Source organism: Abramis brama, assembly GCF_963993115.1.
Source record: "Abramis brama genome assembly, chromosome: 6".
Classification (NCBI taxonomy): domain Eukaryota; kingdom Metazoa; phylum Chordata; class Actinopteri; order Cypriniformes; family Leuciscidae; genus Abramis; species Abramis brama.
The window spans coordinates 15,616,612-15,640,359 of NC_139968.1; the positions used below are offsets into that span (position 1 = coordinate 15,616,612).

At 36.1% G+C, this 23,748-nt stretch overlaps 1 protein-coding gene and 2 long non-coding RNA genes across 4 annotated transcripts in view; all 3 read right to left on the bottom strand.

Moving 5' to 3' along the window:
* The window catches only part of LOC311084432, an 87,616-nt gene extending 79,090 nt beyond the window's left edge, over positions 1–8,526 (bottom strand). The window contains exon 1 of the long non-coding RNA XR_014606532.1: positions 7,997–8,526. This is a non-coding gene — a long non-coding RNA (uncharacterized lncRNA). The remainder of the gene's footprint in view (positions 1–7,996) is intronic.
* A 3,856-nt stretch (positions 8,527–12,382) lies between these two features.
* LOC311084375 (selection and upkeep of intraepithelial T-cells protein 7-like) lies at positions 12,383–15,341 on the bottom strand. Of its 2 annotated transcripts, none has more exons than XM_084116382.1 (5): positions 15,091–15,341; positions 13,834–13,874; positions 13,457–13,759; positions 13,228–13,281; positions 12,383–13,078 (listed from the first exon to the last, which is right to left on the bottom strand). In XM_084116382.1, the coding sequence occupies exons 1-5, from the start codon at positions 15,102–15,104 to the stop codon at positions 12,855–12,857; spliced, it is 636 nt and encodes a 211-aa protein (XP_083972508.1). In that variant the 5' UTR covers positions 15,105–15,341; the 3' UTR covers positions 12,383–12,854. The 2 variants fall into 2 exon arrangements, with proteins under 2 accessions (XP_083972508.1, XP_083972507.1); XM_084116381.1 differs by having other exon boundaries at positions 13,451–13,759; positions 15,091–15,281.
* A 5,537-nt stretch (positions 15,342–20,878) lies between these two features.
* On the bottom strand, positions 20,879–22,723 carry LOC311084376. Its single transcript, XR_014606495.1, has 3 exons — positions 22,645–22,723; positions 22,271–22,574; positions 20,879–20,919 (listed from the first exon to the last, which is right to left on the bottom strand). It is a non-coding gene; the product is annotated as an uncharacterized lncRNA (long non-coding RNA).
* Between the last annotated feature and the right edge of the window lie 1,025 nt (positions 22,724–23,748).

Below are 23,748 nucleotides of genomic sequence, written 5' to 3' on the forward strand. Positions count from 1 at the left end.
AAAAATTATATCCTGAGAAAAGTGGATTTTGATGGGTATAGCTCCATAGACCTCCATTCATTCTGCACTCGTCCTGTGAGCGCCCTCACATGGAACCAGAGTGGAACTGCAACCAGTTCAGAAGCCGGAAGTTTACTGAGAGTGGAACTTCTCCCCTTATTAGACATTCTCTGCTGGGGGCGTTTGCACGACACCATTTTCAACAACAAAAAAATGCTTCATCATGAGTGAGATCAGTCACATCGCCATCTACTGGCCTGGCATGAATAATACAGCGTTTTTAGTAGTTTTCGCGGATCCGTGTGGATCGTTTTGACAATGGTTGTCGTCTATACGTGAAAAAATGCAAAGGAAAAACTTTGTTCTGTTTTTAGTACATTGTTGTTGTGTAAATGTACACTATTATTAAGACCAGAGGTCTTAAATCCTGCTCCTGGAGGGCCACTGTCCTGTAAAGTTTAGTTCTAACCCTAATCAAACACACCTGAATCAGCTCATCAAGCACTTCAGAATCGCTTGAGTATTCAAAGGGAGGTGTGCTGAAGCAGGTTGGAACTAAACTCTGCAGGACAGTGGCCCTCCAGGAGCAGGATTGAAGACCTCTGATTAAGACCTTCAGATAAACTGAGGGGCCATTTACACGACACTGTTTTAAACTGAAAACGGAAAACTTTCTATGCGTTTTGGCCAATAATTTACACGACAAAAACGATTTGGGGGCCTGAAAATGCTAACTTTTGTTTTTCAAGTCAAGTTTTTGAAAATGATACCGATATCGTCTCCATGTAAACTACAAAACTGCGAATTTGTGAAAACAGTGACATCATGCGCATGTGTATTATGTGTTCAGTCTATGGGCGTCTAGTGTTTCTTTACAAAGTGACATCGCCATCTATTGGCCTGGCATGAATAATACAGCGTTTTTAGTAGTTTTTGCAGATCCGTGTGAACGGGGACTCTTTTGACATCGTTGTCATCTGTACAAAGAAAAAACTTTTCCATTTTTAGTACATCATTGTCGTGTAAATGTACCCTGAAAGAGATTAATTATTATCATTATTTTTTAAAACATATATCCTGTTTTAGTCAAGAATTTGCCTTTCAAAGGCATGATCAGGTTTTGTTGACACATAATTTTGTTTACCTTTGTGATAACACTAGTCTAATACCTATTCTATGACACTGTTATAATGTTAATATTTTTTATTCAGTTTCATATATCATGTGTGAAAAAACAGAACATTTTGTGTTTTGTTTTTCTATTATATGGACAAAATGGTTTTGAGGCCTATTCTGATAGGTTCTTAAATGCACAAAGGCAAATAGTTTGAAGAGCTGTATAACCTGTTGCCATTATTTGATGTTTTACATAGGCTACAGATCTAATTTGTGGTTGAGAGCAAACCATTTCATAGTTGCAGATTTATGCTTGACCCAGACTATTAGTTATAATTGTTGTTGCTGTTTTTGTTTATTTATTTTATTTACTATTATTTATTTAAAAAGCAAGCACTGTAAAGCATCACCGTTTGCAGTTGTTCCCTCTGCTGCCCTCAAGAGGCTTTTATTAGGTGTTACATTAGTGTACACTTACTGTAAGATCAGCAGTTTTGAGATTTAAGTAAATAAAATAATATATGAATGAATACGACATCTGCTAACGAGATGTAACTGAACCTGGTTAACCATGTGAACATTTGATCCCTCGGCAGAAACTGTTAACTGTTCTCCTCTGTGTTTTACTAGACACAACCAACCCAGTCATAATAAGATTAGTGTTTTAGTTTGAATTGGCGTGAACATTGGAATGCTCCCACGTGAGCTTTATCTATCATAATAATTATCAATCCCTACAGGAAATAACTGGTTATCTGATTATTGGGTGGGTAAGGGGAGGGGGGTATAGTGATTAGTATAGTTATTGAGGCTGGATTACCTAACATAATATGTATATGTATGTATGTATGTACTGTATGTATGTATGTAGCCTATGTATGATTAAATAACATGAAAAACAGTGGTTATAAACACAAAAACTGAGCTTTAACTGCTTAATGGATTGATGATGTTGGTGGAGTATTAGGTGTTGAAAAAAGTCTGCATGTGGTCAGAGCAAACTTGACTGTCTCTGATTGATGTGGGAGAAGTTTGTTCCTGTCTGCTTCAGAGCTGCAGTAGATTCATGTTAAATGATGTTGTGTGAGAGGAACCAGGTTTCATTAGATTCAACTGTTTTAATCACGCAGTATCATGAGGATCATTCAGCTTCAGCTCTGTGAGTTCATTACATGTTATGAATATTTTTTACGTGTGCTTTATAAATAATGATTTTATGTGGCTAATCTTACTTATGATGTATTTTTGTCTATATTTTGTCTATAAATAAATGGTTTTATTTCAGTTAGCCTAAAAGCTAGTTTGATTTGCATTGAGAGATGATCTTATGGAAAGTACCCCATGCCAATCTCTAGGTATGGTGAAGGCTATGTGATGATGTGGGGCTATTTTAATTCCAAAGGCAAAGGGAACTTTATCAGGATGCATAGTATCCTAATTTTTTTTTTTTTTAAATACTTAAAAATAAAAATCTGCCTGCCTCTATGGGAATTTAACATAGGGGTGTACTCACTTATGCACCATGTATTTTAAGGAAGAACATTTATTTATTTACGATACATTATTCATTCACAAAGAAAATTGGTGTCCTTAAAGGTTGGATTTTTCCTAATTTTTTAAATTAAGGCATTAAGTTCAATTTCCAAAATATGATTTTTTTATTCCTCTTTTTAGTCAACTTTAGCATGGGTGTATTCACTTATGCATAGCACTGTATATATATATATATATATATATATATATATATATATATACATATATAGTGTGTGTGATGCATGCCAGGCTATATGATTCACTGCACAGTGCGGTTAAACTCAACTGAAGCGCTCGACCAAAACCATAAACATGTTCCACTGGCTTGGGCACAGCCAATGATAAACAGGGTCTCTCACCTTTGTCTAGAGTGGGGTTTAACCTTAAACGAGTGCAGCGTTTTTTCAATACCATTATACATTTAGGTTATCTCAGTTCTCACAGTTGTCTTAACCTCAAATGGAAACATAGCAGCACGTTGCATTGCATTTGTTCTGCCTTGCAGAGAGTAAAGCATGCCAAACAACTTCAACAACTGAAACATACAGGACAGGTCTTTGACTAATGAAAAAAATATTTTTTAAATAATAGTAAAGTTCTGAAACCTGAGCCTCAAGCATGGTGAACATAAATTGAACATTTGCATGTAAATATGAGGCTGAAAACAAAGATAAGCAGAGGGATACAAACAGTGAAACAGTGTGGCTGAACTGTATCAGCATTATTTGAATGATTTTTGGAGACTAACATCTGTTTAATATTTATAAATAAATAAAAAATGAAAATATAATTCCATTGAATTATATAACTTCTAATCTAACAATGGAACACAAAGAAAGACCCAAATTATGGTAAGTACAACATATATTTTTCCACATGTGATCTTTATTGAGTGTTGTGTTTGTATAACCCTATGTTTATGTCTCAATAAAAACAGCGACCCCAAGTGTTTGGTACAATTAATTGCACCTACCCACACTACAGTACCTTACTGTCTCTATAAAGCCACACACCTTTGTTGCTACTATGCCAACTTCCTTGATTCTTTATTTAATTTATTCATTTATCTCACCTTTCCCAAGTTGACACTTGAATAGAGTGACCAGACATCCCCGTTTCCCAGGGACAGGACTCCAAAATGGGACTGTCCCCGGTAAACGGGAATTCCTGGTAGAATTTAAGAAATAAACATTGTAATGATGTCCGATTCGTGAATGAATCATTTGAGTTGGTTCATTTCATTGAATAGGATCGAACCCGTTGATAAAACCAGTGTGAATGGCCCTGTTTACACCTGGCATTAAGTTGCGTTTTGGTCGATCGGATCACAAGTAGACGAGGGAGACACATTCCCGTTTACACCTGGTGTTTTAATCCGTCTCTTTTGTCCACTTTCAAACACTTCTGTCCTGATTTCTTCGATGGGAGGGTCTATGGGCGGGTTAATGTATGGGCTTTTCCAGATCTTTCGATTTAAATGGAGAAAATAAGCTTGCACAATTTGCATATGAACGCGACCGGAGACAATGGAAAAACATACGGCGAGCAGCAGCTTTCAGGAATGGTGTGAGAACATTGTGCTTGGTATGTTTTTCATCTTCAAACAAAACTTGGGTCTTCAGCTGACAAAGTTTAAATCCCGTTTGGCTAGCAAGCTACCCATAATGTTTACTCATTAGTTCAGTAGGCGAAGAGTAGACGGTCTTGTGTGGCTGTTAGAACACATTCGACCACATGAGCATCTACACAACAAAAGCAGGCCAAATGTGTTTTCGACTACCTCTGGAAGTGGTTGAAAGTGGACAAGATCAAAATGTACTCCTCTCAGAAACAATTAAAGATACTTTAAATGTTTAATTAATACTTTGAGCATTGTGATCGCTAGATAAAGGCTTAATTATTTTTTTGTGAAAACCTCAAACTTGACCAAAATTAAAAAATTTCACTTGTTTTTCCTGTAGCTTGAAATTAACTTGATTGCATTCCGACTCATTTTGCCAGCATGGGTCACATATTCAGATCATCACAAGGGTGGCATGAGCGATGAAACTGAATGCCAACTCGTGGATCGAATAAAGGCAAGCCCTTATTTTGCCATACAGCTGGACGAGTCGACGGACAAAAGCAACGCCGCGTTACTGTTAGTTTTTGTCCGATACTGCATGGACAGTAATCTTTGTGAAGATCTGCTATTTTGCAAAGAACTTCCAACGAGAACAGCAGCAGATAATGTCATGCACTGCCTTGATGAGTCCTGCTCTGAAAAAGGTCTTGATTGGAAATGTATGCACAGACGGCGCGGCTGCTTTGACGGGAAAACATTGCAGTGTTGTTAAACAAATCAAAGAGCGAGTGCCAGAAGAAAAGTGGATGCACTGTTTCTTGCAGAGGGAAAGTCTTGCAACAAAGCAGATGTCACCAGAACTGCATGAGGCCATGAACATTGCTGTGAAAACTGTTAACTATATTAAGACAAATTTGAAATATCCTCACTACTAAATATTTCACAGTCAACTGTTAGTGGTATTATAACAAAGTGGAAGCAATTTGGAACAACAGCAACTCAGCCATGAAGTGAAAGGCCATGTAAAACCACAGAGCGGGGTCAGCGCATGCTGAGGCGCACAGTGCGCAGTCGCCAACTTTCTGCAGAGTCAACAGCTACAGACCTCCAAACTTCATGTGGCCTTCAGATTAGCTCAAGAACAGTGCGTAGAGCTTCATCTCTACCCTGGGTTGTTTTTCAGGGTTTAGCCCCTTAGTTCCTGTGAAAGGAACTCTTAATGCTTCAGCATACCAAGACATTTTGGACAGTTTCATGCTTGGGGATGGCCCCGTCCTGTTCCAACATGACTGCACACCAGTGCACAAAGCAAGGTCCATAAAGACATGGATGAGTGAGTTTGGTGTGGAGGAACTTGACTGCCCTGCACAGACTCTTGACCTCAACCCGAGAACACCTTTAGGATGAATTAGAGCTGAGAATGCGAGCCAGGCCGAACATCAGTGCCTGACCTCACTAATGCGCTTCTAGAAGAATGGTCAAAAATTCCCATAAACACACTCCTAAACCTTGTGGAAAGCCTTCCCAGAAGAGTTGAAGCTGTTATACTGTAGCTGCAAAGGGTGGACCAACTCCATATTAAACCCTACGAATGGGATGTCATTAAAGTTCATGTGCATGTAAAGGCAGGCATACCAAAACTTTTGGCAATAAAGTGTATATTGTAACAAATTACCTCAAAGAGGAAATATTAATAATTACTCATAACTTGTTATGATTCATTTTGAATATTTGGATCAGTTAACTTGATGTAAATTAATATTACAATCAATTAATCAGTTCATCCAGCGAACACTTTTGATAATTCATTGATTCTAAGGAAAGGGTTTTTTCATGGCCACAGCTGTATAGTTTCGATTGTAATGTTGTTGACTGATACATTTATGCTGAACGATAATAAGTATTACAGGCTACAGGCTTTAGTGTGGTTAAACTCAACTGAAGTGCTAAACCAAAACCAGAAACGTGTTCCACTAGTTGGTCACTTGTTCATGTTGTGACAAACACAATCTCTCAGCTTTATCTACAGTGGAGGTTTAACCTTAAACCGCAAACCAATGCTTTTATCAGTCAGTTTCTCATTGCTTTCTTAGCCTTTCTTAGGAAACAGCAGCATGCAGGGATGATGCTCCTTGTTTGTGTTTCTAGATCTACACTTTTAATATCAGAGCATTCGATTATGCTGTGAAACATGGATAGCACTTTCACACATAGTTTATATTTCTGTGGTTCAATAATGACTAAGAGGGTCTTGAGTGGTGAAGTGTGGTGGGGGTGTGACACGGCGGTTGACAAAAGGAGAGCGGGTGGTTATATTCTCACATCAGAAGAGCTTTGTTGGTTTATAGCACCCCACCCTACCCCCTTCCTCCATTATTTAATTGTTAACCACTATTAAGACCTGCTAAACCTCAGGTGCAAAAGTAGGTGTATGTGATAAAGTAACAAAATAATAACTAATTTCCTTTGCATTTCTTTGAGTTTCTCTTTGTCTGTCTTTTATGTTCTATTGCAATCCCAATGATTAAAATTAGGATCATTTCAATAACAAAAACAAAAGCCTGTCAGGATAATGCACATCAACAAACCGTTACTTTAAAATTACATTGGCGCATGTAAAACTATTTTAAATACATTTAAAAATAAAATAATGATTATTATTATTATTATTATTATTATTATTAACATTGCCTACTGTATATTGATGCACATACAAATATTTTGCATTGACCAGCAAATGTCTAAAATATAATGTAAACTGTTATAACTGATGAAATGTACAGAGTTATTGATTGTGCATAGTGTATTTTTACAATAAAAATGGATTTTTAGTTGATATTTTTCAAATTATGTCAATAATAACTCGCCTTTTTAAATATATGTTATATTTTATATTATCATAGACATGCTTTATACAGGTTCTGCCTCATCTAATTGATACATTAGATGTAGAACCACAAAGATTCTTAATTATTTAAACTATAACTTTGTTTAAACAAATTTGTGTACTGTTTATTTATTTTTTCTGATCAAACATAAAGTCTTGAACAACATCAACAATTACTAAATGGATAATTTAGGAAAATTAGTAAATTATTGTAAATCGGTGATTAATCAGTAAATCAGCAATTCATATATACATATAGAATCATAATTTAAGCAAATTTGGCTCTACCAACTAGGTAAGAGACTGAGACAGAGACTGGTGAAACTGAACAGAGGAAGTATACACATATATACACGTACATTCGTAGGAATTAGCCACCTTTTAATCACTCGTACGAATTGGTCGTGAGATAGCGTTGGTAATTCTGTTCATTAGTAAAACAGCACAACTTTGCATGGTTTTCAGAGATATAGAAACCTATTTTATTTATATTTAAATAAATTTTTTAATATTTTTTTATTTAAAATAAAGAAGATCCATTTAGTCAGCTTGAGTTATGTTTTAATGAATTTAATCAGTCAGGAAAAAAAAAATGTTTTAGGCTCAAATTTAAAAGAGAGATGCATTATATTGCACACCTAATTATATAAAAATAAAAAAAAATAAAAAATATGTCTATTATAAAACATGACTGAAATAAAATAAGGCTAATGGCTTCTTTGGTCAACCAGAACCACAAGAAAGACCATGATGGTCGACCAGATCCAAAACCAGACCAGCACAAACCATCATCAACAACAACAACAACAACAAGGAAATTCATGCTGATTTAGTGATGTGATGTTTGACTCTACAGGTGAAGGAAAATAATAATTGAATAATGATCATTAACTTACATTAGATTGAAGCATTCTTTCGTAAACTCCTCTGGGAAACATTGTGTTCTGGATCTTGATCCTCAAGTAAATCATTTCTCTGAATTATGTTTTATATATTCCTGTCGTCTTTGAATCTCAATACACCGTCATGTCATGACTTTAGTTCACTATCAAGAGTGCAGGAAGAATGCAGTGAGTTTCAGTGACACCCACATTCATGAGCTACAGAGGAATTTGCCTTTCAGAATTTGCTTGTTTATTAACAGCGTCAGTAAATGCAGCAGATACAGAAAAACATCTCTTACTCTCTTCTGAAAAGAAGAAATACATTTTTGAAATTTTTTCTATTGTCTTGTACATTTGCTGTCATTCATTCTTGACTTTAGTTTACTGTCACTAAAAGAGCATGATAAGAATGTAGAATATCCAGTAACACCCTTATTTGTGTACAGAAACCAAAAGAGCAACAACTTCCAATAAAAGGGCAAAACACACGGCATGAAATTCCTTCTTGTGTGTTTGCCTGTGTCCTTTATTAGTTTATTGATCAGTCCCTTGTGGCTTGTTTTACCCCTCATTATCTATGATAGATATGTTTCCATTTGGTTGAGTTGTGTTCTCTTCTGTATTTGGTTTGGTTGGTTTGTGTTTGGTGGTCGTGGTTTGGTTTTCCTGCATTCTCCTTGTGTTTCCTGTGATAAATGATAAGTGATAAATTTGAACTGATTTCATTTGCCTACTTTCATTTGGACACTCACTGAGAAGATGACTTCTGTTCAAACCTTTAACCTTCAGGTTAAACTTCAGACAAAATGACTGCAGTGTATGGACTGTATTTTTTCATAAAACCAGGAAGAGGATTTGCATTTGAGCCAACGGTTCCATTGGGAATTTCCTGTTGATTTTTATCTTTGAATAAAATAAGGTGGTTAACATTACTTGAAGAGACTTTTTTTGTTCTACATCATAAAATACACAAGCACATGCCTGATGTATTTTTACATTGATTTGTTTTTAACGTGAGTTACACTTTATTTGTTTGAAAACTGCTGTAGTTCTTCAATAGTAACTGGTCTCAAAAAGCTTTTCAAATGTGATTAATAAGTAAAGGTGCATAAAAGTCTTAAAGACTGTATAGATATTTATTAAACAAGGTTAAACTGGTGTCGGAAAACATGTAAAACAATCTGCTGGAGTCGTGCACATGATGCAAATGTGTTAAAGGTTAAAGACAAAGACTCCATGTACTCATTTGTGGAGTGTGTTTAGTGTAGTTGTGTTCTTCTGACATCAGTCAGATCTCAACCATGAGCAACATGTTTATTTGTTTTATCTTGTGCACACTGTAAGTACACAGAAAGAAAGAAATGAACTGATAAGATTGATCAGGGTTAATGAATAGGGGAACGGTAAGCAGTTCTAATTTTGACATAAACATGAAAAAATACACAAAGAATACAAAATAAATTGTATAACATGTAATTAAAAGCAAAAGCCATGACATCACCACAGTGCCTGGTTCTTTTATATATTCAGTATTGTTTAAGCAATCACGGTTGCACATTAAAAATCTCAAATAAGATCCTTCAATATAGCTTAGACACTCAATCTCCGCATGTTTGTATTCTTTTGTGAGCGCACAGGATGAGCTTTCGCTCGTTCTCCTCCACTCTGTCTTGTCGTGTGAGCGTGCAGTTTCAAGTTCACTCTGACCTTACGCTCTTCTGTCCGCGTGTGTTGTTGTGTTCTGTGTAGCACGCGGTTTGTGTTCATATCCTTTTACGCTAGTGTGTTCGCCGCGTCACACTTTTTTCTAAAAGAGAAATTTCGCAGGCGTTGTTGCAAATGCCTCGCACTAACTGCGCCTCGTGCAGAGGCCCTCTCGTCGGTGGAGACCGTCACATCCTCTGCGCTTCCTGCCTGGGCCGTGACCACGCAGAAGCTGCACTCGCCAAGGGCGGCTGCCCTGAGTGCGACATGATGGATCTCTCCACCCTGCGGGCTCGACTGGCAGGTTTCACCAAAGACGACCCCGCCTTTCCCGCTCTCTCTCTCCCTTTGCTTGAGCAGCGCAAAAAGAAGCGCCGTTCACAAAGGATGCCAGAGCAGACGGAGACGAGCGAACACACGCCGGCCCAGTCCCCGCGTGCCTCGCTCTCTCTTGAAGAAACTCCCTCGCCAGTCCTGTTCACACAGGCGGACCAGCGCCCCTCTCTGCAAGCGCCAGGTCTCGTCTCTTTTGGGGCATCAGACGAGGACGAGGAGAAGGATGACAGCCTTTCCATTGCTGCATCCGACTGTGACGAGTGGGCGGGCTCCGCTTCCGGCCCCGCACCGTCAACACAAGCCAGCACGAGAATGGGCCTTGATGCAGAGATTCTCCGTGTGCTGACCAGGGCCGTCAAAGACCTCGGGCTCGAGTGGTCTTCGCCCGAGGAGCCCACACGCAGCAGGCTGGATGAGTGGTTCCTGTAGGGGCGCCGGCAGGCCCCTCAGCAGAGACCCGCCCCCTTCTTCCCAGAAGTGCACGACGAGCTGACTAAGTCGCGGAAAGCGCGCTTAAAGCCTTCCTTTTCCTCAACGCTCTCCTCTGTGGACGGTGCGATGGAGAAAGGCTACGAGGCGATTCCTCCCCTCGAGGAAGCGGTGGCCACTCACCTCTGCCCGCCCACCGCAGCTGGATGGAAGGCCAAAGCGTCACATCCATCGAAGCCTTGCCGCACCACTTCAGCACTCGCCGGCCGCGCTTACGCCACCGCTGGCCAAGCTGCTTCGCCGCTTCACACCATGGCTGTCCTCCAGGTGTTTCAGGCTAAACTTCTCCGGCCTGAACCAGAGGCTTTCAGGGACCTGCGCAGCGCCACAGACCTGGCCCTGCGAGCCACGAAATCGACAGCCCAATCGATTGGTCGAAGCATGGCTAACCTGACGGTGCTTGAGCGTCAAGCGTGAAACTGCTCGTAAAACTGTAATATGCACTTTTCATGAATAGGTAATCGCGGCTGCTGTAATCTTATTCACATTTGTTTTTCTGATTAATTGTTTTGCTCTATGAGAAAGAGCTCTATGAGTGGGTGAGTGGGTGGGTGGATGATTGGGTGGAGAATTTTAACTGTGACAAGATGATTGACAGGCCAGGATGTGACAGAGCAACCATTAAAGACGCAATTGTATGACATGATAGTATCTCCCAAAGCTTGCCTACTCTTCTGCTACTCAAAAGTATGTACTTTTTCTTCACAAAAAAAGTACATACTTTTAGGACGTAGTATAGGCGATTTGAGAAGCAGCACAAGTTTCGAAACGTTTTTTCCGAGTATGGCCCTTTATGACGTCGTAAAGTGCGGAATTGTATGGGCACTTCTACTGGAAAAGCGAGTGCACACACACATCAACCAGGGGTGCGTTTCCCGAAAGCATCGTTGGCCAACTATGGTCGCAAGTTCATCGCAATGTCCATTGAACTCTATTGGTAACGAGGGAACTTGCGACCATAGTTGGCTAACGATGCTTTCAGGAAACGCACCCCAGAGCAAGAGCAACGCCCCTCAACGTGCAAGTGTGTTTGTTTGTTCCCGGCATTTTGGTGATGAATGTTTTATAAATAAAGCCCAGTTCGATGCTGGATTTGCAGATCGTTTGAAACTGAAACATGGAGCGGTCACAGTGATAAAGTATCCCAATCATGAGTCGAAAACCGCAGGCGGTAAGTAACATCAAATGTCTGTTTTGTTGTCAATCAGCAACAAGTGCATATAATGTAAACAACACGAAAGTATAGTGAATCAAACGTTCTCCAGGGATAATGCGATGATGAATATTGTGCGTGACTCTTTAGCTCCGCCCACGGCACGCCTCCAAGAGCTCGACCGTTTTCAGAAAGAATCGGTACAGCATCTGTCTTTTATAAATCTGATAAAACTAAAGACTCTTCGGAGATATGAAGGATGCAATACTATATATACTCAAGATTAACATTTCTGCTGAGAAGATGTGAGATAATTTCAATTTTGCAGATATTCAAGGTAACTTTTTAAACAGAATATTCAGTACCAATAATGAGGTAGACTGAAAAGTATAATGGAATTTGTTTGGATCATTTATGAGAAAACATTTCCTTTTAGTGAAAATCTTATAACGTGCAAGGTATCTGAACACCAACATTTGTAAATTTCATCCACACATTTAGTGTGTTTTGTACATAAAGAGATTATGAAATGAAACACAAGACTCTTTGCCTCTCTGGAAGTACCAAAGAAAACTGAAATGCATTCTCATGAAGCTCCAACATTGGTTTTATGGACAGATATTACAGCCCTGCATGGAGCTAAGCGTTTTATTTGGTGCAGACTGAATGTATGAACACTGAAATAAACCTTTCAATGATGTAATAACAGGAATTAATCAGATTTAGTAAATTAAAATTTAATGAACATAAAATAATGCATGAATACAAAAGGGATTTACTACTAGCAAACACAGCATGATGAAAGAACACTTGTGGTGCAGATTTATTCAGGCAGAAAAACATACTGACAGTCTCACTTTTTCAACATCTCAACAATGCAGTGCATGTATAAGGCAAGAATATACCAGCACAATAAACACCATAATGAACCAAGCTGTAACAATTGAACTAAATGTAAAAAACCGTCATTAGCGGAAGTAAAAATGAAAGCTTTTAGACCTGACTTCTCTGTCTCTGTTTGTTGTATATGTTCATGTGTATAGTTAAAAAGCAACAAAAAGAATAAAAACAAAAAAATACTGGCAAACACAACATGATGAAAGAACACTTGTGGTGCAGAATTGTTCAGGCAGAAATACACTGACACTCTCATTCATTTTTATCTTGAACAAAACATCAGAAAAGCTTTTAGACCTGACTTGTCATTTCTGTCTCTGTTGGTTGTTGTTCAGAAGTGGATAAGGCAGTGTGGGTTTTTTTTCTCAAGAGAAATGTGATTAAACCAGCTATAAGCACTATTAACACTACAGGTAATACAATGTAAACCCAGAGCAAAGGCGATGATGTCACCTCATCTGAACCTGTTACATTTCCTTGATCAATTACTCCATTTCCTTTTTCTGCTGGTGATTCTGCAACAAAAAAAGTGAAGAAAAACAACATGACCGCACTGTGATAAAGACAACAGATCTGGCTATAATTTAAATACCGCAGCATTCAGACTGGAGCATCACTAGTGAACATAAACTTTCTAATATATTAATAAACAAGATTCACACACCGTTGATGATCAGCTGTAGAGTCTTAAACTCAGATGAGTGTGTGATGAGGCACCCTGTAAAAAAAAAATCCCGTAAAAAAACGGTAAATCTCTGGCAGCAAAGTTAGAGCAAATAACCATTTCACAAAATTACAGGCAAAAAACATAAAAATACAGAATTGAAAAATAACAGGCATTCACTGTATAATGACAAAATGGTAAAATTCTGTAAAAAAATACAGACCATTACCATCAATATTACACTTTTTTTTTTCATCGCAGCTGAACTCTCCTGCATCAGTGTAAGTGAGATTGTGGAGTTTGATGGAGAAGTTTCCTCTCTCATACTCATCAGGGAATGTTTCAGTTCTGTTCTTGTAGTCTGGGTCCTGTTTCTCTGAATGACGGCCTTTAATTATAACATACACATTCTTGCTGCCATTGTGTTTCCAATATACATTAATGTCTTCAAGTTTATGATCATGTTCACTGGAAGAACACGGCAGGAGAACAGAACCACCAATAACAGCCTCTACTGTTTCCTGCAGAGACACTGAAACAACACAAACATTACTGGAAACACACAGTCTACCATTTATGCAGTTTAAGTGTTTGTTTCATCCTCACCTTTGTTTATCAGCACTGCAAACACACAGATGAAGCTGAAACTGCAGAAACACACACAAAAATGGATTTACTTAACCTCAACCAGAAGAGCATTTTGCTAGCAACTTTTAAACATTCATAGAAAGCTCACGCACCCAAATTAATGAAAACCAGGTGCAAGAAAATAGAAGGCACTAAATCTCATCTCAACACAATCATTGAATGGTTTTGCTCTTATTAATCAGAACATCAATATTTGTAAGATTTTTCTGAACAGTTATTGGGGCATTGGGTAATATTGATCTGTGAATTTGACTGTTTGTGAATCAGGCATTTGTGGACAGTTTTTCATGTAGATTTTGTAAAAAGAAAAATATTGTTTTTATTTTTAAGTGAACTGTTTGTTCAGTTTGTTTGGACAGTTTGTTCTGCCCTCACACAAAGAAACGTGAATTTTAAAATAATGATGTGCATTGATGATTCATTTATAATAAATACTGTAATATTACATACAAAAATAAGAACTGTCAATTTTGGTTCCATAGTGAATTTAATCAATACTTCTTATAATTCATGTAGTTATTATTTAAATTTAACTTTTTCATTAATCATCATCACAGGCCAACTAAATGGAAACATTCATAGTCTGTTGCTATTATTATTGATCATTATTTTCATTAAAAAATATAAAACATCATATAGTGTGCTTCAGATGAATCTCTCTTTGAATGCATTCTGTCATTTGACCATCATTATTCAACTAAACTGTAAAAATCCATCAATTTACAACTAATTTAGCAAATATTCTAATTATTTCCCTTAATAATATTTTGGATGATCATTAACATGCACAGGTTAAAATCTCTAACGTTAAATTGTTACAGTTTAGCAGTTGATCTTAAGTTGGCTCTTCACATATGACCACTGTAATGCTAGGCAAATCAAAATATAAACTAAAACTAACTGCGCATGCACTGAGAACGGCGGGCTAATACAAAATGCTAACACTAATGCTAACTGACTAAATTAAAATGTTAGTAGCTATTTACTGCAGATACACCTCTTCATAAACCAAGTCATTAATGTATTCATGACATTCAATGCGGTCACCGATAAAGGTTTGTTTACACAAAACAGTCGATGGCCAAAGCGGATAAACCAGACCAAAAGCAGAAGCAAACACCAGCGCTTCAGTCTGGGAAGGAAAGGCTATAGGCTACCCTTAAGGCTACTACACGCCTTTGTCCAAACAGCGTTTTTATTCAGAAATCATCCTACCTGGTGATCATCATAGTGCACTGTAATTATTCACATACACTGTTTTAAAATATATAACGTATGAAATTAGGATCAGATGCTACTTTTAAACAGAAAGTAGGCTATCGCAAAACTTCCGCATCAGTATGCCAGGAGTCGTTAATCAAATGTAAGTGACGTCAACCTGACTTCGACGCAAACAGATTTATATCAAATAGTAGGCTAGGCTTGTTTGGGACGCGCCTTGCCTCGCCTTAAATGTAGTCGAGAGTAGGCGGCTGCAGTGAGAGGAGGAGTGAAAAAAGCGGAGGCAAGCCAGACAGTGTTCTCTCTTCTCGCAGTGGATCTGACACCTGTGAGATCAAAGATGGATATCGCGGGTGTTGCTGGGTCATTCTACAGAAACGTCCACTTTTGGTATGGCAAGATGTCTTAAAATTGATTTCTTTTTCTAACATTTAAACTTACACCACATTATTAGATTACCCTTTGACTTTATGAATACGCATAAATTACAGCTTAATGAATTTTTAATTTTTTTGTACATTTATTTAAAGACCGCATGTACCATTTTTTTTGTCACTGGTGTTACCTTACTTCTTTGGCAATATTAAAGGTTTTTATGAAATATTATTTCAATTTTTTTTTCAGCACATGTAGACAGAGTTAGTGAAAAATAATAATAACGCAACAAATAAGGAGATTATGTTTTATTTATTTTAATCAGGTTTGTTAAAAGTGTGCTTGAATGAGGTTAGTACCATCTATTTGCTATAACAATGAAAATATTTGAAAACCAGTTAAAATCAAGTAATGATGCAATCCTTTAAATCTTAACTTTTGAGTGTAGCAGAATAAAATGGATGTAACATTATTACTATGTCACATGTGACATTGCATTTAATGTGACAGAAAAAAAGACAGTAACACTAGTGACACAATAAAGTTTATCTATAAATGGAAGTCACTGGTGTTACTGGTGTTACCCATAAGAAAGGTGACACCAGTGACAGTAACACCAGTGACAATTTTCATGAAAAATTAATTTTACAAAATGCCTGCTGCAAGATAACAAACCACATGTTGTCAATCATGGTATACTAGCTAAATTAAGTAGTTTAATCCATTTGTATTCTAGTTTTTTTTTTTACAATTACCTAACAGTAAAGTAGGTCATACCAGTGACTTCAACTAAAAGCTTCATATGAAATCATGAGATAAATGAGAAGATTTCTGCTAACTGAAAAGAGACAGTGGATCTACCATGGGCTTTTCTTCATAGATATACAGGAATTGGAAGAAGGAAGTCAAGTGATGTCATCAGTGTGATTTTTATTTCAAAATAAGAGATTTTTGTTTAACGGTAACACCAGTGACACAACTCCAGGGGACCAATACTTTCATTATAAATTTTATATTTATTCTGCATTTTTTTATATATATCATTTACATAATATATTTGATAGTTATGTATACATTATTGTATTTTAAATGGTGTAAAAATCTGTTATTGACCTCAAAATAAAGCATTTTCCCTCTGTACATGGCTGTGGGGACGAGCACTTCTGTGGTGCTTGAAATTCTATATAATTAATAAAAATCAAATATTGCCACATTGATGGCTCAAGAGGGTGTAATTGTTCAAATAACATATAGTTTTATTTTAAAATGTAAAGAAATTGTAACACTAAAGTGTTTTTTAAGTGTAATATTTCTGTAAAGGCTAGGGACAGAAAAATTGACATTTTCATAGAATGACCCTTCTAATAAACTGGATGTAGGTAAGTTCTTATTGATTAAGTTTTAATTCAAGTTCTTAATTCAAGTTTACTTTTTTACTTTTAGTGGAAAAAAAAATATTTTTCTTTTGTTACTTTAAATAGATTATCCTCCTGAAGTTCTGTTTGCTTCCGTGTGTTAATAAATTTCATTTTATTTTGTATCAAAAATGTTGTTGTGTGTTGTTCCTCCTTTCCCCACAATGTTCTTTATTGCTCCTTCCTATCCCTAGACTGTGAATGAACGTAATATATGTGATAACAGGAATCAATTAATCAGATTTAATAAATTAAATTTGATCAAACATAAAATAATACATAAAGAGTACAAAATGCATTTAATACTGGCAAACAATCATTGCATGGCAGTGCGAAGTCAAAATTTTTGGAAAGGTGTGAAAGAAATGACAGAAGATTCCTGATGTTAACATTCCATTGTCACCTTTACTTTTTCTATTACATTTGTTTCCTAAGGAGATCAAGTTAAAAAAGAAAGTATATATTTATAAATATATGGGTAACACTTTAGAATACTGTATCTTACTTACTACATAACTAATAAGGAATTATTGAAGAACTAATAGGTAATTCTTCATTAACTACTTCTTCACTACTGTTAACTACTAAGGAAGATGTGTTAACTAATCAGTATGTAATAGAATTGTATGATTGTGTTAAAGGAGCTGTATGTAAGAAATCTATTTCAATTAATCATAAAATGGCCCTGATATGTCACTAGACATTAAGAAATCATGTTAATTTCAAATACTTATATCACTGACAACAGTAGTATGGCTAGGATATTGTCATTTAAAAAGTGGACTTGCAGCCCTCAACTGATGTTGATGTTGTCATTTTGTGTTTTGGCCTGAAGCGCCTCCCTCCACCTATCTACCAATCACGAAGTCAGTAGTGTTTCGGGATCCGGGTTGCCAGCTTTGCTCTAACCTACCCTAGCTCTAGTCGGATAAAAATGTCTAACGTTACTAAATCAAAAAGACCTCGTTATAATTCAGAAATTCGTCGTGACAAAGTCCGAAATAAAACCAGAATTTGTATAGGAGATGCTTTTGAAAGATGGAGACAGCTGAAAACGGAGAAGAATTTGAACACAGACGCCAACGTAGCTAATTTTCTCCTGGACAGGTAAGATTCATCTAACTTGTGCTTGGCTAACTTGTACTTGATGTCAATGCACATATCATATATTCATGACAGTCGAACAAAGTTATGCATGTTCGTGCAAAGTAACGTAACGTTAGCTCACATGGACGTATGCTAACATTAGCAATGCATAGGAGCCCGTTTCTCTGTCATTGTGCTAAAACGCTGAGGAAAACAACATTAGCACGCCCATTATGGCAATTTGAAACGTAATTGAGACAGAAGCCTAACTTTACCTCAGAAAAAATGATTCGACATTCGTTCTTCACGTATATCGTGGACTAAGTTACACATGCTGCAAGTTGACCTGTATTTCACATCACATATTTTAGTGTGTTATGGACGCGTGCTGCAGGGTAAGTAAAAAAATACAGCTGGTCACTTTCACTTATAGCATCAGCTAAATGAATAGCTGTATTACACATAGTGACATAGGCTTGTGCTTGTACTTACATTAATGACAGATACATAACGTTACAAGTTAGACTTACAGCTACCGTTCTGTCTGTCACATACGAGCATAACGTTACATCTTTACGATTATACTGTCACATACAAGCATACATCTTTACGATACTGTCACATACGAGCATAAATATTTACGATTATATTTAACTAATGACAATTAGTACATTTTTTAAATACATAATTACTTATCAAAATATCTCTCATGATGCATAAACATAATTAACAGAAAAAAACTTACTGTGTACGTCTCGTCGGAAGCTCATTGAAGCAGCCTACGTTTCTGCTGAATTCAGCTTATCTGGCAACCTCGAGTCAGGGGGGAGGGGGAGGGGATACACCGCTCTATAGTATTTTTAAAGTGATTGCAGTACCAGTTTTGGCCACAATCCTACATACAGTTCCTTTAAGTAACAGTTAGTTAATCAATAACTAATGAATTATGTCATATCTCCTGAAGAACTACTATTAATTATCTACTAATTAAGGTTCAAGAAAAACAACTAAGAATTAACTAATGAACAGTCATACAAAACTACATTGAGTTGTGACCTTCCTTATTTACTAATGTTATTAATAGAAGAAAATACAATTTTAACAAATGCATATAAATGTTAAAGAGGTTTTGGCCTATGTGGTTTTGTGAGTGTGTTCTGTATGAAATAAACTTCAGAAAGGAACCCCACTCAAGTGCCTTGCCTTAACTAACCTTAGATTAGTTTTTATATTGTATATACAGTACTGTGTGTGTCTGTATTCCTCAGCATAGAATGCCATTGAGTAAATTCATGTATTTGAGGCAACGACTGAGGGAAACTGAACATGTAGGGAACTTATTAGTAATTAATAAATAGTTGTTAGATAATTCTTCAGGAATTACTTAGAACCTGAAACAGTATTCTAAAGTGAAAATATAGGGAACCCATTAGTAATTAATAAAGAATTACCACATACTTCCCACTCAAATCGAACTTACTGTTAAAAAAAAAAAAAAACACTATTAACGTAATCATCTTAACCTTTGTAAAATACATGACAATGACTCGTTTAGGGTACATGATATCTTCCTTTATTTCAGATGAGGACATTTCTTAATACAGCTTATTTTGTTTTTGTCACGGTTAATCGATCTGTGTGTTCATTTTGCGTATCTGAAAACTCTTGGAAAACTATTCCAAGTGTAATCACCCGGTCTCTGTTCTCCACTTATCTTTCTTATTAGTGCTGAATGACTAAAACTGTCTAAAAAACTAAAAAATATTGTTCAGTGCTTTTTACTTTTTAAGTACCTTAAAAATTTATTTGTACTTTTAAGGTTAATTTGAAAATTAATAGGCCTAATTATAATTTCACTGAAGTCATATTTTATTGGGGTATTACTCAAGTTCTTGATTTGTGTACTTCATCCACCACTCCACTGAAAAAAACCTGGATTATTGTAGTACCGGTAACTACTGTATATGACTGTTCATTAGTAGTTACATTAAAGTTATTTTTCTTGAACCTTAATTAGTAGATAATTAATAGTAGTTCTTCAGGAGATATGACATAATTCATTAGTTATTGATTAACTAACTGATACTTAACACAATCATAAAATTCTATTACATACTGATTAGTTAACACATCTTCCTTAGTAGTTAACAGTAGTGAAGAAGTGGTTAATGAAGAATTACCTATTAGTTCTTCAATAATTCCTTATTAGTTATGCAGTAAGTAAGATACAGTATTCTAAAGTGTTACCGCACTATTAACACTACAGGTAATACAATGTAAACCCAGAGCAAAGGCGATGATGTCACCTCATCTGAACCTGTTTCTTTTCCTTGATCAATGAATCCATTTCCTTTTTCTGCTGGTGATTCTGCAACAAAAAAAGTGAAGATGACTGACCGCACTGTGATAAAGACAACAGATCCATCCATAATTATACTGGAACATTAGTAGCGAATGCCAACTATTTAATCATGTATTAATAGGCCAGTTTCACACACCTTTGATGATCAGCCTTACAGTAGGTTGTTCAGATGTGTGTGTGATGTAGCAGATGTATTTTCCTGCATCAGCGTATTGAAGATTGATAAGTTTGATGGAGAAGTTTCCTCTCTCATACTCCTCTGGAAAAGTTTTGGCTCTGTTCTTGTACTGTTGGTCTTTTTCTGATACTGAATCTTTACCCTTGACTACATCAAACACAAGCTTGCTGCCATTGTGTCTCCAGTGTACATTAATGTCTTGAAGTTTCAGATCATGTTCAGTGGAAGAACACGGCAGGAGAACAGAACCACCAATAACAGCCTCTACTGTTTCCCGCAGAGACACTGAAACAACACAAACTTTAATTGTAAACACCCAATCTTTGGCATGAATTTATCTTTCTGATGTGTCGTTCTGATGCTCACCTTTGTTTATCAGCACCGCAAACACACAGATGAAGCCGCAACTGCAGAAACAGAAAAAAAAATTGTTACCTGTAGGTTTCTCAATGATTATAAAGCCTCTAAAAGTAATTCATTCAGATCTGTTTAGAAAATCTTGTTTTTATTTTGAAGTAAATTGTTAAAATTAGATAATTTGGTCTTTATCATTTAATAAATAATTATTGTAATTTAGTTATTATTTAATAATTACATACATTTTAAATACATTCATTATTCATCCTTTACTATTGGATAATTGAGTGGAAGCATTTAAAACTGAAAAAAAAGAAAAAGAAAATCTTAGGCCTTTTTTTTTGCATCGTCATCATCATCCTGTGTGCTAAACTCATCTGCAAATGGTACAATTTAGCAGTAAATGTTCTTAAAGCTGCCTTACTCTACTGGTTAAACCTGAATCCCTTGAAGAGACTATATAGAGACTATAGACAAATCAAATTACCATCAAATAAAAGTAATAATTGCATAAGCAATGAGATTCAAGATGATCGTACAAAATGCTAATGCTAATGCTAAATCAAAACAAAGTTTAAAGCTAGTTCCCTGCAGGTAAACATGTTAGTCATTCATTACTCAATCCCATTTAAAGTATTAGCAATGTCAAAAATTCGGTTAATGCTAGTTTAAATGAAGCAGTTGAAGACCAAAACAAATCAGGCCAAACACCGACGCAATCTAGCCGGTATCTTCAGTGATACCGGAAAAGTATGACACATTTGTTCAAACTGTTTTCACTCAGAATATACCTTACAATCATGATGCCCTAATGTTTTCAAGTATACTGTACTGAGAAACAATAGTTTTCCGTAAATAGTTTTCCCCAAAACTTCCATATGCAGCTTGATGTAGCTATCTTAGGAAAACAACCACGTGAAGTGATCAGACCGACGCATGCGCACCATCGTTCTCAAGGATATTCAAGTATATTAAAAAATACTGAGTATCAGAGAGAAGTTGAAGTTTACTAACACATGCTTTACAGGGAATGTTTGTTCTTTGGCTTTTGACCTTCTGAATCTGCCCCATCAATTATATTGTTTCTGCTGCAAGTTATTGTATCGATAACGATCTGTTTGCCATGTCTGAACTTCAGTTCATCAATAAAACAGCACAACATTCATGATATTCAGAGATATACAGTTTTCAGTTAAAATAAAGATGGATCATTTAATCAGCTTGCATCTGTCACGAATAATAGAATTCAACCGATGAGTCAAATCAGTCAGAAAAAAAGGTTTAAGGCTGCATAATTTTCCCTTTTTTTAAGTTTAATGAATGTAAATTATAAAAGCACTGTATAAATATATATATTTTTTAAAAAAATTGAATAATGATTCCATTTCATTATTAACTTACATTGAGATTGAAGTGTCCTTTCGTAAACTCCTCTGGGAAACGTGTTCTGGATCCTGATTCTCAAAAGAAACATTTCTCTGAATGATGTTTTATATATTCCTGTCATCTTTGAATCTTAATTCACCGTCATGTCACGACTTCAGTTCATTATCACTGAAAGAGCGCAGGAAGGATGCAGGACAGGAACGTAGAGTTTCAGTGACACCCATTAATGAGCAACAGAGAAATTTGCCTTCAGGTTTTGCTTGTTTATTAACAGCGTCAGTAAATGCAGCTGATACAGGAAAACAGCTCTCACTCTCTCCTGAAAAGAAGAAATAAATAAATAAAAACAGCTTTTTTTTTTAACAAGAAACATAATAACAAGAAATTACCTGCATTGTATTGTCATGTCATGAGAAGACACGCAGGAGGATAGTTTTCAGACCAGACGAGTGAGAGAGTTTCCCTCTGAAAATGTTGATAACAAAATATTGATAACAGCACACATACACAGAAAAAAATATATATATATATAGTGATATAATGATCTATTTAAACTGAACTTTTTTTTCTGTTGTGTCTTCCACATTCCTGCTGTCATTCCCAGTCTTGACTTTAGTTTACTGTCACTTAAAAAACATATGAATGTAGAATGCCCAGTAACACCCACATCTGTGTGCGGAAACCAAAAGAGCAAGAACTGGAAACAGCACACAGCCTGTTTTTTTTTTTCTTCATGAATTTGTCTTTTCATTTGTAGGTTTGTGGAATTAATTGCTTGTTTCTGTCTAGCTCAAACATTTTTGTTTAGCTTAATACACTTATTCTTTCACATTATTACAATGCACACAATATTTGTCTTCAAATATTATTTTTCTTCAAATATTATTTTTCTTCACATATTATTTTTCTTCAATATTGTCTACAGCAAAGCAAAGCTTTGTATTGTTTATATTATAGCATTTTGAATTGTGCTATTCTATGAACTATTTGAAAGCTATTGTGATGGAGGTCAGTCTGGTTTTGATCATCAACACTGCATAAAAGAGCACATTCGTGATTTTACTAATGGACCGTTCAGTATTTATGGAAGGGACCACCGGAGGAAAATAGGGGAGGGTCATGTCTTTTTATTCTTTGATGAAGGGAGGGTTATCCAACTTTTTTTAGTCTAGGGGGAGGGTCACCGAAATTTTGTATACATGAAAACAGCAAAATTTCAAAGTGGCTTGTTTTGTGCATATTTTTCAATCGCTAGCAGATGGGTCTGACCTACAAATTTAAATTTAAAAACTTAAAATTGACAAAAACAGCCGACTCATGCCTTTTCTTTTGCATTTAAATAAATATTGTATCTCACAAAGAACTTGTTTTTCCACCTCCACAAATGAGACGTGTTGTATGGGATCAATTTCGCGCCTAAAGTATTGCAGCCATGGATCAAAAAATAAGCGTGAATCAAAAATTTTAAAAACAATGTAAAAAATATATTGCAC